Here is a 17787-nt window from a genome sequence, read left to right on the forward strand (position 1 = left end):
CTAAGTCTTCAAACATTTTTACTATGCTTGAATTTTTAAGCATATATATATAAAATTGTGATATTCTCCTAACTAAAATTTTTATCACTATATAATGACCTATTTCTGATTTTTAAATATCATTGACATTTTGTATTTTAGAGTTGTACCACCTTTTTGTTGGATAGGTCTTTCACTCTTTCTGTGTCCTTATGTTTTTAGAATGGTTCTTGAAAACAATTTATAGCTGAATTTTTAAAATCCATTCCAATAATCATTGCCTCAACTGTGAGTTTAATCCATTTATATTGATTATGAGTACTGATATAATTATATAACTTCTATCTTATTTGGTAGATATTTCCTTTCTTCATGCTTATTTTTTTTCTTGCCTTCATTGGTAGAGTCCTCTACCTCTTCTGTTAGTTTAGAAATTAATGTTTTTAATCTTTTGTTTTTTCCTAAAAATTTTAACATCATGTTTAATTTAAAAGTCTGAGTTACCTTGCTAAACAACATGGTACCTTAAAACATTTTAACTCTAATTCTAGTTACCCCTCATTCCTGAGTCACTGTCCTTGTCCTGGATTTAAGTTTTTTTCTAACCAAACTATGGCTAATTCACAGAATGGTTTTATTCATATTTTCATCATTCTCTTTGTTATGTCTTTGCACCTCAACTTCCTGAGACCATTTTGCTTCTTCCTAAAGTACGTCCTTTAGAAATTCTCTTAAATGTAGTTTATTGGTAGTAAGAATTTAATTTGGTTTCCCTGAAATATTTTTATCTTGCCACTGTTTCTGAAAGATATTTTGATGAGTAGGCAAACTCTAGACAGCCATTGTTTTTCAGTACATTGAAAATATTCCACCATTTATTGGACCATTTTTACACAGAAATGTGGGATTGAATCATCAGAAAGAAAGAAAGGCTGAAAATATGTTGTTGAAAGTCATTTTCAATCTATGTTGTCCCTTTGAAATTAATCTGCCTAACCTCCGGCTGCTTTTAAATTTCTACTGTCTTTGGTGTTCTTGGTGTTCATTTTCTACCATAAGCTTTGCACACTGGCAGTACCGTAGCCAATGAGGTTTATCCGAGGCACAATTATTGATAATTGAAAACATTTTCTATTAATATGTTTTTAGATTTGAGTATCTTTTTATTTATCTTGCTTTTAACCTGTTTGGATTCTTGAACTGGGATTCGTATTTTTCACCAGTTCTCAGTAACTTATTCTGTCATTATTTTTTCATGTGTTATCTCTGCCCCATTCCCTTCTGGAACCCATTTACATATATGTTAGATCTCCTTATGCTTTATCCTTCATGTAATACATACTCTTAGACTTTTCGTTTCTCTATGGGCATTCTGTGTAATTTCTACAACCATTTTTCTTTTAAATCATATCTTGAATTTCTCATTTCACTATTTTCACTTGTAGAAGTTACTTTCCAAAACTTTTCAAGACAATTATTAATCTTCTGTTTCATTTTATTTCTAATTGTCTCTTGTTTCTTTAAAACCACTGAACATAATTTATGTTGTATTATTGTATCTTAGTTGTGAGTCTATTCTGTTGTTTGTAATTTCTGGTCTCACTTGTGTGTGTTCATTGTGAACTCATGTTCCTTGGCACCTTATCTGAGGAAACTTCTAAGGTCTGGGATGCTTCTAACAAGCTCCTGAGAGTAACCAGTCTGGGACTTATTTCAACTAGATTCTCTGCTTAACTGTTTTGACTGTCAACACAGTGTGAATTCAAGCCCCATGTCCATGTAAATGTGGACCATTCTAAGTAATCACTTCATCTGATCTTTTTATTCTCCTTTCCCAAAGTTATGCTTCCTCAGTGAACTCCTTTATTCCTCATCTGAAGCATGTTTATACTGCTTCATAGTAAATTTGTTACTGATTTCATATTCCTTTAGGCACATTGTAATAAGTTTTATCAGAGATGTAAACTGAATTATAACATTTTTAGACATTTATTAAAATAACGATATGACTTTCTTCCTTTAAAAATACAGTAAAATATACTTTTAAAAATTTTATTTAAATTCAATTTCATTAATATATACTGTATTATTGATTTCAGAGGTAGAATTTAGGGATAAAATATATTTTTCTTACCAGAAGGCCAACCTTGTATTTCTAGAATGCATGTTAGTGTACTTGCTCATGGATTGTTCTGGTGATAAATGATTGGTATTGATTTGCTCATAATTCTTTAGACTTTTGAATCTATTTAATTCTTTCCAACTTCCTTTGACACTTTTGGTACTGGGTTCATGCTAACTGTATAAAATGAATTAGGATTTTTTTTTTTTTAGGATGCTTTTTCTACACTCTGGGACAGTTTACATGCATTTAATAAGTATTTCTTCCTTGAAATGTTAAAAACAATTTGTCTGTAAAACACCTGGACTTGATGTCATTTTTATTTTATTTAATTTTTTAAAGATTTTATATATTTATTCATGAGAGACAGAGAGGGGCAGAGATATAGACAGAGAGAGAGAAGCAGGCTTCCTGTGGGAAGCTCGATACGGAACTCCATCCCAGACCCCCAGATCACACCCTGAGCCAAAGGCAGATGTCTTTGGTGCCTCTTGATGTCATTTTTAAAAAGAATTCTTCCAAAATTTTATCAAAGACTTCACTGATTTTTATATTGCAGATTTCTTGTTTTCTAGAAAATAGTTCATTTCATCCAGATTTTCAAATTTATCTGCAGAGGCTAACACAGAATTTATAATTTAAAAATTTACAATTTTTATACTTTTATTTATCCTAATAAATAGTTTTGCTCTTTACAAGTTACTATTTTTCTATTTTTTTTTTTGCTAAGACTATACATTTTTTCTTCTTCAGTTGGAATATTTATCCTGTCTTTAATTTTTTATTTATTTTTTTATTGGAGTTCAATTTGCCAACATATAGCGTAACACCCAGTGTTCATACCATCAAGTGCCCCCCTCAGTGCCAGTCACCCAGTCACCCCCACGCCCACCTCCCTTTCCACTACCCCTTGTTTGTTTCCCAGAGTTAGGAGTCTCTCATGTTCTGTCTCCCTCTCTGATATTTCCCACTCATTTTCTCTTTCCTCTTTATTCCCTTTCACTATTTTTTATATTCCCCAAATGAATGAGACCATATAATATTTGTCTTTCTCTGATTGACTTATTTCACTCAGCATAATACCCTCCAGTTCCATCCACATCGAAGCAAATGGTGGGTATTTGTCGTTTCTAATGGTTGAGTAATACTCCATTGTATACATAGACCACATCTTCTTTACCTATTCATCTTTCAATGGACACGGAGGCTCCTTCCACAGTTTGGCTATTGTGGACATCACTGCTAGAAACATCGGGGTGCAGGTGTCCCAGCGTTTCACTGCATCTATATCTTTGGGGTAAATCCCCAGCAGTGCAATTGCTGGGTCATAGGGGAGATCTATTTTTAACTCTTTGAAGAATCTCCACACAGTTTTCCAGAGTGGCTGCACCAGTTCACATTCCCACCAACAGTGCAAGAAGGTTCCCCTTTCTCCACATCCTCTCCAACATTTGTGGTTTCCTGCCTTATTAATTTTCCCCATTCTCACTGGTGTGAGGTGGTATCTCATTGTGGTTTTGATTTGTATTTCCCTGATGGCCAGTGATGCGGAGCATTTTCTCATGTGCTTGTTGGCCATGTCTGTGTCTTCCTCTGTGAGATTTCTGTTCATGTCTTTTGCCCATTTCATGATTGGATTGTTTGTTTCTTTGCTGTTGAGTTTAATAAGTTCTTTATAGATCTTGGATACTAGCCCTTTATCTGATACGTTATTTGCAAATATCTTCTCCCATTCTGTAGGTTGTCTTTTAGTTTTGGTGACTGTTTCTTTTGCTGTGCAGAAGCTTCTTATCTTGATTAAGTCCCAACAATTCATTTTTGCTTTTGTTTCCTTTGCCTTCTTGGATGTATCTTGCAAGAAGTTGCTGTGGCCCAGTTCAAAAAGGGTGTTGCCTGTGTTCTCCTCTAGGATTTTGATGGAATCTTGTCTCACATTTAGATCTTTCATCCATTTTGAGTTTATCTTTGTGTATGGTGCAAGAGAGTGGTCTAGTTTCATTCTTCTGCATGTGGATGTCCAATTTTCCAGCACCATTTATTGAAGAGACTGTCCTTCTTCCAGTGGATAGTCTTTCCTCCTTTATCGAATATTAGTTGACCAGAGAGTTGAGGGTCCACTTCTGGATTCTCTATTCTCTTCCATTGATCTATGTGTCTGTTTTTGTGCCAGTACCACACGGTCTTGATGACCACAGCTTTGTAGGACAACCTGAAATCTGGCATTGTGATGCCCCCAGCTATGGTTCTCTTTTCTAATTTTCCCCTGGCTATTTGAGGTCTTTTGTGATTCCACACAAATCTTTTTTTTAATTTTTCTTAAGATGATTTGTTCCAACTCTCTGAAGAGAGTCCATGGTATTTTGATAGGGATTGCATTAAATGTGTAAATTGCCCTGGGTAGCATGGACATTTTCACAATATTAATTCTTCCAACCCATGAGCAGGGAATATTTTTCCATCTCTTTGTGTCTTCCTCAATTTCTTTCAGAAGCATTCTGTAGTTTTTAGGGTATAGATCCTTTACCTCTTTGGTTAGGTTTATTCCTAGGTATCTTATGCTTTTGGGTGCAATTGTAAATGGGATTGACTCCTTAATTTCTCTTTCTTCAGTCTCATTGTTAGTGTATAGAAATGCCACTGACTTCTGGGAATTTATTTTATATCCTGCCACACTGCTGAATTGTTGTATGAGCTCTAGCAATCTTGGGGTGGAGGCTTTTAGGTTTTCTATGTACAGTATCATGTCATCTGTGAAGAGGGAGAGTTTGACTTCTTCTTTGCCAATTTGAATGCCTTTTATTTCTTTTTGTTGCCTGACTGCTGAGGCTAGGACTTCTAGTACTATGTTGAATAGCAGTGGTGAGAATGGACATCCCTGTTGTGTTCCTGATCTTAGGGGAAAGGCTCCCAGTGTTTCCCCATTGAGAATGATATTTGCTGTGGGCTTTTTGTAGATGGCTTTTAAGATGCTGAGGAATGTTCCCTTTATCCCTACACTCTGAAGAGTTTTGATCAGGAATAGATGCTGTATTTTGTCAAATGCTTTCTCTGCATCTATTGAGAGGATCATATGGTTCTTGTTTTTTCTCTTGCTGATATGATCAATCACATTGATTGCTTTACGAGTGTTGAACCAGCCTTGCATCCCAGGGAAAAATCCCACTTGGTCATGGTGAATAATCTTCTTAATGTATTGTTGGATCCTATTGGCTAGTATCTTGTTGAGAATTTTTGCATCCATGTTCATCAGGGATATTGGTCTATAATTCTCCTTTTTGGTGGGGTCTTTGTCTGGTTTTGGAATTAAGGTGATGCTGGTCTCATACAATGAGTTTGGAAATATTCCATCTCTTTCTATCTTTCTGAACAGCTTTAGTTGAATAGGTATGGTTTCTTCTTTAAACTTTTGATAGAATTCCCCTGGGAAGCCATCTGGCCCTGGACTTTTGTGTCTTGGTAGGTTTTTGATGACTGCTTCAATTTCCTCCCTGGTTTTAGGCCTGTTCAGGTTTTCTATTTCTTCCTGTTCCAGTTTTGGTAGTTTGTGGTTTTCCAGAAATGCATCCATTTCTTCTAGATTGCCTAATTTTTTTTTTAAAAGAGAAGTTTTTTTTTTAATTTTTATTTATTTATGATAGTCACAGAGAGAGAGAGAGAGAGAGAGAGAGAGAGAGAGAGAGAGAGAGAGGCAGAGACACAGGCAGAGGGAGAAGCAGGCTCCATGCACCGGAAGCCTGATGTGGGATTCGATCCCGGGTCTCCAGGATCGCGCCCTGGGCCAAAGGCAGGCGCCAAACCTCTGCGCCACCCAGGGATCCCCATAGATTGCCTAATTTATTGGCATAAAGCTGCTCATAATAAGTTTTTAAGATCATTTTTATTTCCTTGGTATTGGTGGTGATCTCTCCTTTCTCATTCATTATTTATTAATTTGAGTCTTTTCTCTCTTCTTTTTAATAAGGCTGGCTAATGGTTTATCTATCTTATTAATTCTTTCAAAGAACCAACTCTGGTTTTGTTAATCTGTTCCACAGTTCTTCTGGTCTCTAGTTCATTGAGTTCTGCTCGAATCTTTATTAACTCTTTTCTTCTGCTGGGTGTAGTGGGATCTATTTGCTGTTTTTTCTCCAGCTCCTTTAGGTGCAAGGTTAGCTTTTGTATTTGAGTTCTTTCCGGTTTTTGGATGGATGCTTGTATTGCGATGTATTTTTCCCTCAGGACTGCTTTTGCTGTATCCCAAAGATTTTGAACGGTTGTATCTTCATTCTCATTAGTTTCCATTAATCTTTTTAATTCTTCCCTAATTTCCTGGTTGACCCTTTCATTTTTTAGCAGGGTGGTCCTTAACCTCCACGTGTTTGAAATCCTTCAAAACTTCTTCTTGTGATTTAGTTCTAATTTCAAAGCATTATGGTCTGAAATTATGCAGGGGACAATCCCATTCTTTTGGTATTGGTTAAGACCTGATTTGTGACCCAGTATGTGATCTATTCTGGAGAAAGTTCCATGTGCACTTGAGAAGAATGTGTATTCAAAGTTTGGATATAAAGGTCTGTAAATATCTGTGAAATCCATCTGGTCCAGCGTGTCATTTAAAGTTCTTGTTTCTTTGGAGATGTTGTGCTTAGAAAATCTGTCGATTGTAGAAAGCGCTACGTTCAAGTCACCAAGTATAACTGTATTATTACCTAAGTATGTCTTAAACTTTGGTTATTAATTGATTGGTATACGTGGCAGCTCCCACATTTGGGGCATAAATATTCATGATTGTTAGGTCCTCTTGTTGGATAGATCCTTTAAGTATGACATAGTGTCCCTCTTATGTCTTACTACTCTCTTTGGGATAAACTTTAATTTACCTGATATAAGGATGGCTATTCCTGCTTTCTTTTGAGGACTATTTGAATGGTAAATGGTTCTCTAACCTTTTATTTTCAGGCTGTAGGTATCCCTATGTCTAAAATGAGTCTCTTGTAGCAGCAAATAGATGGGTTTTGCTTTTTTATCCAGTCTGAAACCCTGCGCCTTTTGATTGGGTCATTAAGCCCATTCACGTTCAGAGTTACTATTGAAAGATGTGAATTTGGTGTCATCATGATACCTATTCAGTCCCTGTTTTTGTGGATTGTTCCCTTGGACTTCCTCTTTCTATTACAGAATCCCCCTCCTGTCTTTAATTTTAATAGTTACCTTGACCTTTTCCAAAAGCATTCCTTTATCCTTCATTTCTCTAATTGTCAAAGTTAATTTTGACTCTATTTCTGATGAATATATAAAACTTTACTTACTTCCTCCTCCATCTATACGTCAATCTCAGGGTCTCATTTTCAGCTTTTAATACCAGTTAATAAAGCTTATCCAAATATCACTAAATTATTGCTTTTCCCATTATTCATCCTTTTGAAGAACTTAACATTTCACTCCATTTCATAAAGAGATTTACAATTATTTAAATTTATTTATATTTAAGTGGTTTCAGTTTCACTACAGTCTTTTGGTATGAGGTGGATTTAATATACCCAATTTTCTTTTATGTCTAAATTGGCTAGAATAATCTAAGTAGCTTCTTTTCTCAAAAAGTGGTATAATTTCTGAACACTTGCATATCTGAAAATGTCTTTCTTCCATTGTTTTCACCTGTGCAGGTATCTTCACTAGGTATAAAGTCTTGGGTTAAAAATTTCCCTCTCCAAAAGTTGAAGGGATAGTTTCCTATCAACTCCTGGCACTCCATGACGCTCACTGGGTTTTTCTTCTCTTGCAGGTAACTGACTTTTGTTTGTTCTTGCCCTTATCCTCATAATTTAATACTTATATAATTAAATTATAATTTGTGTCTAAATTACAGGATGTGTCTAATTATTGAATGTTTTTCTCACCGATTTTTCTGGAACATGATGAGTTCATTCAATCTCTACATGTAGGTCTTTCTTCGGTCCCCCAAGTCTTTTTTCCCCCCCAAATCTTTATTCAACTCTTTGAACAAGGCTTCTGCTCCACCTGTTCTGTTCTCTTTCAGAAACATCAAATATCCAATGCTAAAGTGCCAACTTTTGTTCTGCCATCAGCTGTCCACTCTCTTGTTGGCACCATCTCTAGGTACTCTGTATTTTGAGAGCTGCTTTCTTTTCTTGTGACACTGATTCTATTTTCTGATATGTCAATAATGATATATTTTTGTGTCTGCTGTGCATTTTTGCTTCTGCATTTAGTTCCTGTAAGCGTCACCATACTCACCTTACCCTGTTCTCTCTTTATGGCTTTCTGTTTCTGCTTCACAAACAGCAGATTTTCTTATATTCTTTTGAAGAGATCAAAAGTTTCCTGAAAATTCCTCCCAGTTCCTGGAAATGAGATTACATACTGAGAGAGCTTAATTTTATGAGTGTTTAGGACAATGCTCCTTTTCTTAGTTTTGCAGTATTCTGCCCCAAATCCAACCACTTCTACCTTACCCCAACCCGTGGCTACTTCATTCATCTTTGGCTGTAGCAAGAAATATCCCCGGGTGTTCAGACTAAGATATTTTTGCTTATTTTTCAGGTTTTTTTTTTTTTAAGATTTTTGTTGTACATATATACTTTGGTGATAATTATTTTGGAAAAAATAAAAATAGAAAAAAATTCTTTAAAGCACTCTGAACAGCAGTTTTTGTGAATGCACAAAAATCAGTTTTTGTGAATCTAGGATATATACAAAAGTTATGATATGAAGATGGAAGGTAAAAGTTATGTACTTTTGCTTCAAAAAGAAGAAACTGGTAACATATTAAGAAAGAATGACAATATGATCTAATCTTCTTTCCCACACAAACACCGATTTTATTCCAAATAATCACATAATTTAAAAAATTTTCCTAAAACATTCTTACAAAAAGTAACCCCAATGTCATTAATTCGGAAAATTCCATTTTGTACATTAGTGAGTACTACCTTAGTTGAACTGAAAGAGTTCAAAAATTCTATAGCTTCTATAGATTTCATTTTAAAAGTTAAAAAAAAATCTATTTTTCATGATAAATGATGCTACTGATAACTTACTTGGTGGACTTGTAGTTTAGTAATTTTTACAATCTTACAAATAAGCAACACACATATAATATATATAAAATAATAATCAGCTAATCTAATGGCTTGCATTGGAGGCCAAGGAGTTGCATTTTGTCAAACCCAAATTGAACAGAGTGGAATTTAGGTTGATACAGAGAAAGGCATGCTCTGGATGTGTTGTCCTTTGTAATTCTTGAAGCATCAGATGAATAGTAAAAAGTTCAAAGAGCTTCTTATTACTCCTGTAAGAGAATGAGTATATTGACTTAGTCGGACACTCTTAAGGAGTTTGTCTGAAATGACAAGAAGAGGTCATCTATTTGTAAATATGGGCAAACAGCACCTGGTTTCAACACAGTGCAGAACATAGGTAACTAAAGGATTAATATGCCGAGACAGACAAAACTGGTTTTAGGAGATAAGCCTAAAGTGGAAAAGTATTCAAGGAAAAACAAAATATGCTTTATAATACTTAAATCTGCAACCTCATCACCATCAAAATGCTTGAGAATTTTTCCTCACAGCTAAAAAGAATAAAACACTTGATCATCTTATTTTAAGCAGCAGAGTACTGGGTTACCTTTTGACTTAGCTACAAAATATCTTTTCAACCATCTTCCTTCTAATAATCAGTAATTTCATTTTCAATTAGTTATAACATCTGAAACACATTTATTTCCCTGTCTCCATATGTTTACCTCTTGAAAGAGATTATTAAATAACCTAAGTAACCACCCACTTAATACAAAAGGATTCACATCTCTGTGGTTTTAAAGCTTTACTTGAAGACTTGCTTGCACATCAGCTGTTGCCAGCCCTCCTGCAGGGGCTTTGTTTCAGCTCTTATCTCTGGCTAAAATGAACATAAGCTATAACACACAGCAGGAATAGGGTAGGGTTGCAAGTTGGGACTGCATAAAAAAATCCCATGAATTAAGACCTAAGACCCAGTTAAACCTAAATAACGTTACTGCAGCTTCGTGACAGCACAGGTAAACTAAAACAGCTCTTCCTGAGAATTTACAGACTATAAATTAAGACAACCATGGTACAGTCAGTCTGCAAGCAAAGGAAGACGATGAATTGGTAAGTTTAACTGATACCAGTCCAAAACCTGCTGAGTATGAGGTTAGAGTTTGACAATAACTTACTGTGGTGTGGTATTGTGTGCTAGGCACCAAGCAGATCATATGGACCTTCTATCACACAACTACAGATAATTTTAAGATGTATTATACTTACTATTCAAGTATACTGAGGCCTGGTAACATATCTAAGTTCATGACCATGCAAATCACAGGTGAGAGGAAAGGTAGGGCAGGGGCAGAGGAGGTGAACCAAAACCGAAATTTTACTGTTACAACATGAGACAGGCGTTTAATCCACCTCCAAAGAAACTATAGACTGGTATAGCTAGACTATACCAGGATCAGGAAAATAAAGCTTAAAATCTGTGTCCTTTATTTGTAATTTAAAACCTGGTTATACCAATGTTTGCATCAGGGGAAAGAAGAGGAAATATAAAAAGAAAGCCCTTGGTTCTTACAACGATATCCAAATTAGTGGCATAATAAGCCCATAATTATTTCCTAAAATAAAACCAGTTACCAACATTATTTTAAATCTCTTCTGCCTGCTTCATTCTCATTCCCCAAATTCATTTCAGTATGTCAATAGGATCTGATATATTTTTATTTTTATCTGTGGTACTACAGTGTATCAGTGTGTAATAATTCACTCTGATACTACCACTTGGTTGCTAAAAACTGCTTACTTCTGCATCCTCTATGGTTCCTAAAGTTTACTTAGCAAAAATGAACTACAGAAACAAGACATGCCTAGACAGACACTCTGATTCTCATCTATCACTGAGTATGTATCTTAGACATGCATTAATAGTTCAAGAATCTCAAGATTCTACATTTATTGGGAACTGTTACTTAATAACGTTGAACCAGTATAGGATTCAGAAAGGCCTAAATCCTCACAATAATATGTCTTTCAATAAAAAAATATTGGAAATAAAAAAATTCTTACTTGATTTTGGAAAGCTTCTGCAGGATAATACTGAGCTTTTCTAGAATCTGAAGGTCAAGTTTAGGCGTTCGGAGCAGCACAGAGCAAGTACGGAAAAACAAAGTGTTGCTACAGGCTTCCAAGAAGGGCTGCAGGGACTCTGCAAAACAAAACACCAGGGCTTTACTGTTACAAAGTAGCTGGAAGGGAAAGTGATAACAAAATAAACCAGAACTATGTGGTACTGGTACCATGTGGTTCATCAAGTACTGATTTGGACTTTCATTCTTTCATACTTAAACTTTGGGGCAACAATACAGTCATTTGAAAAAAGAAAATCTCTAATGGCTGTTGTGGAACAAGGCAAACCAAAGATCCAACCTCCAATAGGTATTATGTAGCAGAAATCTCATGTTTGAAAGAATGTGGGGAGGTCATTCGTCAAGAAGTTCATAATAGTAGGCTGCATTTAAAAGTAATTAACAATAAGAAATACTTTGGGGATAGAATTTTTTAAAAAATATTCTACATTTAAGAATTTTATTTGAGTGACAATTCACATAATCAACAGATGGGCAATAACTTTTTAAGCACAGAAGCCAAAGGGTGAAAAGATTTATAAAAGACTGAAAAATTTTACAAAATAAAAAATTTTAATGTCTATGTAAGGTCTGTATAAAAACAACTACAAAACTTAAAAGGCAAACGCTCTAAAAAAACAAAGGGAAATGTGAAACTCGAGGCAGAGGCATTGGGAAGAAAATCCCTTGTAATATATTTGCCAGGAGATTGATACTATTAAAAAAAGCCCTTATAAATCAGTAAGAAAAAGATTGATCTAATATTTTCAGTAATGAGCAAAGAGCACAAACAAGCAATCACAATGGAATAAATACAGGAAAAATATTCAACCTCAGTAGAAATAAAATAATTGGAATTTGGCAAATTTGTATCAAAAGCAATGTAAGGAAAAAAAAAAAGCAATGTAAGTGGGGATATCCTTTGATTCAGCAATCCTGCCTCTGAGACTGTGTCTGCATTGAATGTATGCACAGGTTTGATAATTAGGGCCACAGTAAAGTTTGCAATAGTGAAAACTAAAAGATCTGTTAAGGTGGTTATGAGTTCAAAATACAGCATCTATTTCTGATTAAAACTCTTCAAAGTGTAGGGATAGAGGGAACATCTCTCAATATCATAAAAGCCGTTTTTGAAAAGCCCACAGCGAATATCATTCTCAATGAGGAAAAACTGAGAGCCTTTCCCCTAAGATCAGGAACACAACAGGGATATCCACTCTCACCACTGTTATTCAACACAGCAGTACTAGAAGTCCTAGCCTCAGCAATCAGAAAACAGAAATAAATAAAAGGCATTCAAATTGGCAAGGAAGTCAAATTCTCCCTCTTTGCAGATGACATGATACTGTATATAGAAAACTCAAAGGAATCCACCCCAAGATTGCTAGAACTCATACAGAAATTCAGCAATGTGGCAGGATACAAAATCAATGCACAGAAATCAGTGGCATTTCTATACATTAACAATGAGACAGGGATGCCTGGGTGGCTCAGTGGTTTAGTGCTTGCTTTTGGCCCAGGGTGTGGTCCCGGGGTCCCGGAAGCGAGTCCCATGTCAGGCTCCCTGCATGGAGCCTGCTTCTCCCTCTGCCTGTGTCTCTGCCTCTCTCTCTCTTTCCTCTGTGTATTCTCATGAATAAATAAAATCTTAAAAAAAAATAACACAGAAAAATGCAGAAGTCACAGTAAAATAACTATTCCTGAGCACTTAATATAACTGAATGTAAAACTAATTTAAGTAGTAAGAAAACCAGTATGAAGCATATGTGCAAACTGTGGTCACAGAACAGAATGAACTGTGATAATGAAAGGGAAGTGGAGGAAGGAGAGATGGAAAGTGCACAGTGCTGCTGTCTTCATCTTTCCTGGCTGGGAGCCAATGAATGGCTAAAACTGAAAACAATACTTAAAAGACAGGATACACTTAAAAATGACTAATATGGTAGGGGTGCCTACGTAGCTCAGTTGGTTGAGTATCTGACTCATGATTTTGGCTCAAGTCATGATCTCTTGGGTTGTGGGATCAAGCCCTGAATTGGGCTCCATGTTCATCATGGAGTCTGCTTGGGATTCTCTGCCTCTCTCTTTCCCTCTGCCCCTCCCCCTGCTTATTCATGCTCTCTCTCTAAATTAACTAGTTAATTAATTTTTTAAAGTGACTACTATGGTGAATTTTGTTATATTACTTTACAATAAAAAAAAGAAAAAGAGAGACTCAATGCTTTTTACCTTTTCTTAACAGAAGGAATTTGATACAAAATATTTGTAATTCAAATCCATTTCATTTTTCCTGTTAATTTACTCTTTTGCTTAGGTGGCTAATGACTTTTATCTTTGAAGTTAGGGTATATCTTGCTGTTGAATATTCTGAGGCAAATTTTCCTGAGTCACTATTGGGCTCTTTCAATCTTCATCTTTCTTTGTTCATTTAGCATTTGTAATTCAAATCCATTTCATTTTTCCTGTTAAATAGATTTCAGTAGGCTAACTGGAATTTAAATAAAAATTTGAAAAAAAATAGATTTCATGGGACGCCTGGGTGGCTCAGTGGTTGAGCATCTGCCTTTGGCTCAGTTTGTGATCCTGGGGTCCTGGGATTGAGTCCCGCATTGAGCTCCCCACATGGAGCCTGCTTCTCCCTCTGCCTGTGTCTCTGTGTGTCTCATGAATAAATAAAATCTTTTAAAAAATAATTTTCATTAAGTACATGTATAATAAATCCCATTTCTGTAACAGTATTTTCATCTGTTTATCCATTCAATATTTTCATATGTACAACTACAGAAAAGTATCTGAAATAATATTTAATGATGATGATGATTACTAAATGATGAAGTTTATATGGTGATGTTTTAAAAAAAAACATGCTTTCTACATTTCTTCTTGGTCTCATTTTTTTCTTTTTAGCTCTAAAAGCTTATTATATTTAGTTTCTAAACTGTGGTTAAATATGCAAAAAAACCCCAAACCCTTACATTTTAACCATTTTTAGGTGTACTGTTTGTTAGTATTAAGTACATTCACATTGTTGTGCAACCATCCATCTCAAGAAATTTTCCATCTTGGGATCCCTGGGTGGCGCAGCGGTTTGGCGCCTGCCTTTGGCCCAGGGCGTGATCCTGGAGACCCGGGATCGAATCCCACGTCGGGCTCCCGGTGCATGGAGCCTGCTTCTCCCTCTCCCTATGTCTCTGCCTGCCTCTCTCTCTCTCTCTCTGTGACTATCATAAATAAATAAAAATTAAAAAAAAAAAAGAAAAAAGAAATTTTCCATCTTCCCTAAAAGAAACTGTACCCATTAAACACTAACACCCACTTCCATCTGTCCCCCTAGATCCTGGCAGCCAACATTCTACTTTCTTTCTTTGTAGATCTGACTATTCTAAGTATCTCACATAAGTGGAACCATATAAGATTTGTCTTTTGGGGGGCCCCTGGGCAGCTCAATGGTTCAGCATCTGCCTTTGGCTGAGGTCATGATCCCAGGGTCCTGGATTGGGCCCCACATCAGGCTCCCTTCCCTGCCTATTGGGGAGCCTACTCCTCCCTCTCACTTGTGCTCTCTCTTACTTTTGCTATCTCTCACTCTCAAAAATAAATCTTTATTTTTTTAATTTTTAAATTTATTTATTCAGAATTTATTTTTATTCATGACAGACACACAGAGAGAGGCAGAGACATAGGCAGAGGAAGAAGCAGGCTCCCTGTGGGGAGCCTGATGTGGGACTGGATCCCAGGACCCCGGGATCATGACCTGAGCCAAAGGCAGATGTTCAACCACTGAGCCACCCAGGTGCCCCAATAAATAAAATCTTGAAAAAAAAATTGTCTTTTTGTATCTGGTTTATTTCACTTAGCATAATGTCCTCCAGGTTCATTTGAGGTGTAGCAGGTACCAAAATTTCCTTCCTTTTTAAGGCTGAATAATATTCCTCGTTATGTATATACCACATTTTCCCTTGCTGCTTTCAAGATTCTATCTTTGACTTTTGGAGTTTAATTATTATGTATCTTCTCTGTGGGCTCTTTGGGCTCTTCCTGAGGTTCACTGAGCTTTGGAATTTTGTGAGCTTCTTAGATTTGTAAAACTATGTCTTTCCTTACATTGGTAAATTTTCAGCCATTATATCTTTAAGTAGATTATCGAAGAGGCAGATTATTCTGCCCCTTTCTCTGTCTCTTCTTCTGGGACTACCAAAATGTGCATATTAATCTGCTTGATGGTGTCCCGTAAGTCCTTTAGGCTCTGATCTGTTCCATTTTCTTCATTCTTTCTTTTTTGCTCCTCAGTCTCGATAACTTCAAATGTCCTGTCTTTAAGTTCATTCTTTCTTGTGCCTGTATGAATCTATGAATCTGATGTTGAACTTCTCTAGTGTTTTTAAAATTCAGTTACTGTATTTTTCAGCTCCAGAATTTCTATTTGGTTCTTGATAATTTTTGCTCTTTGTTCAAATTCTCACTTTTTCATATATAATTTTCCTGATTTCTTTTGGTTCTTTGGTCTTCTTTTAGCTCTTTGAGTGTATTTAAGATAGTTGCTTTAAAGTCTTTGCTGAATGAGTGTACTGCATGTTTCTTTGGGGATATTTTTCAAGATTTATTTTGTTTCTTTGAATGGCCATGTTCTCGGTTTCTTTGTATGTCTTGTGATTTTTTTTCTGAAAATTTATCATTTGAAAAATAGCCACCTTTCCTAGTCTTTGCAGACTAGGATGAAAGATCTTCTTCATTAATTAGCAGTAACTTGAGCCTTTGGGAACAGTGCCAGGCCTAAGGCCTAATGTCTTCTCGGGTATTTTATAGGCATAAGTCCTATCTGGGCCTATGAATGTGCTTCTTCCTTTCTAATTTCCCCCTGACTGCTTTTATAGGTCTTAATTTCCCAGAGTCTCACCCCAGCTTATTCTCAAGACCTCAGACGTTGTACTGTACTCTTCTGTCCATAATTTTTTGTCCCAGGCATCTGCAAGTCTATACTCTCGTGCAGCTTTCAAGCGCCATGGTACTTACCACTGCCTTTCTCGCTTTCAGTCTGAGATCCAAACTATTTGCATATGTCCCAGTCTGTGCTCTGAGTCAGGCAAGAGAGAAGAACCCAATCCTTTGGACCACCCAGAAAGGCCAGAATATTGCATACTAGTTCTACTGTCTTTTCTGTCTCAAAGAAGGAACAGGAATGAGCCACTCTCTCCCATCTGCCCTGTACCACACCAGGGGTGGGGCAGTGTAAAGACAATTAAAAAGTAACAAAATTTCTTAATGTTTTGAATAAGGCTTTTTTTGAATGTGCATTAGGTTGACTGCTACAGATCTTTGACTAGTTTTCAGAGCTCCTATAAAGTTAATTTAGTCAGTCTATAGTTGTTAGTTTGATGTTTCTGTGAAAGAATGAGGGCCTGGAGCATCCTAGTCTACCATCTTGCTGACACCTGTCTTTACTTGAATTTTAAAATGATAAACCTATACAATTTTACCTTCCAAAGAAAGACTTTAAAGAAAATAGAATTTTTATAGGGTAAAATAAAACTAACTTCAATTATGATGTGAAGTATATGTTGGTTCAGTTGGAAATGTAACAGAAAGTCCAATTTATAGTGGCTTAATCAAACAGATTCTTGGTTCTCTCTTAAAAGGAGGCACTTCCTGTAACTGGTTCAGGTACAAGACAGTGTCATCAAAAACCCAAATTCAGACTCTCTGTTTCTTCATGTGTAATTCATGGTCAAAAGGCTCTAGACAACAAGGCAAAAGAAGGGAGTCAAGTAAGAATAGTACTTATCATCTGTTCCCTCTTATCAGAAAATCAAAACATAAAGTGTCTCAGAACCTCTCAGTGGATTTCCAACCTCACATGCATGACACATGTGGACATTCCTGCCAGCAAGAGGGCTGAGAGCAAGGGAAGGAGAAAGAGATGAGAATGGTGATGGGGAAGCCAGCCCATAATGTTTGCCACAAAGGACTAAATTAAATTATCTCTTGAAAACAATTATTTCCAATGCTTTCTTGAGTCACAGTATTTCATGTAAATTTGCAGTTCACAAGCTTGGTGGGCAGTACTTAAGTCTTCAATCTCAGTTACCCATTACTTTCAATATTTAGGGGAAAGTGGCATAAAAACTCTCTGTACCAACATTACACTAATATCTGACAAAATACTGTATTAGTGGGCAACTTAAAATAAACACATTCTTATTAATTTAAAAGTCAATCACTGAAATCTCTCAAGAGAATTATTTATTCAAGATCTGCCAATTCAAAAGTGGTTGTATGTTTTAAAAAGTATGTGCTGTCAGCAGTTCAGTACACTTTTTGGTAATGATTATGTCTCTGCATGTTAGACATCAACCTGTTGTTAACTGATTAGAATACTTTATGTAGTTCATATGCTAAGAATCTAAGTCTGTATTTTCCAGATAGCAGTTATTTTAATCTTTTCAGAATTCTTTTTTTTTCTTTTCAGAATTCTAAGGCAAAGTGGTAATTAGAATAAAATTATTTTAAAAGCAAACTCTCAACTCTCAGATATATATATATA

General features: G+C 35.8%; 1 protein-coding gene and 1 pseudogene across 3 annotated transcripts in view; one reads left to right on the plus strand and one right to left on the minus strand.

The window, feature by feature from the left end:
• The first annotated feature begins 1036 nt into the window (after positions 1–1036).
• Positions 1037–1213, plus strand: LOC129512252 (U4 spliceosomal RNA; annotated as a pseudogene).
• Positions 1214–8910: 7697 nt separating this feature from the next.
• The window catches only part of CCDC138 (coiled-coil domain containing 138), a 94405-nt gene continuing 85528 nt past the window's right edge, over positions 8911–17787 (minus strand). For 2 of the 3 annotated variants that reach the window (XM_055328528.1, XM_055328527.1), the window contains exons 14-15: positions 11188–11326; positions 8911–9392 (exon numbers count right to left, since the gene is read on the minus strand). In XM_055328528.1, the coding sequence (XP_055184503.1) occupies positions 9227–9392; positions 11188–11326 (305 nt within the window). In that variant the 3' untranslated portion in view covers positions 8911–9226. Of the gene's footprint in view, positions 9393–11187; positions 11327–17787 lie in introns of those variants that run through there. The other variant, XM_055328526.1, reaches the window with a different exon arrangement.

Source organism: Nyctereutes procyonoides, unplaced genomic scaffold, assembly GCF_905146905.1.
Source record: "Nyctereutes procyonoides isolate TBG_1078 unplaced genomic scaffold, NYPRO_anot_genome, whole genome shotgun sequence".
Classification (NCBI taxonomy): Eukaryota; Metazoa; Chordata; class Mammalia; order Carnivora; family Canidae; genus Nyctereutes; species Nyctereutes procyonoides.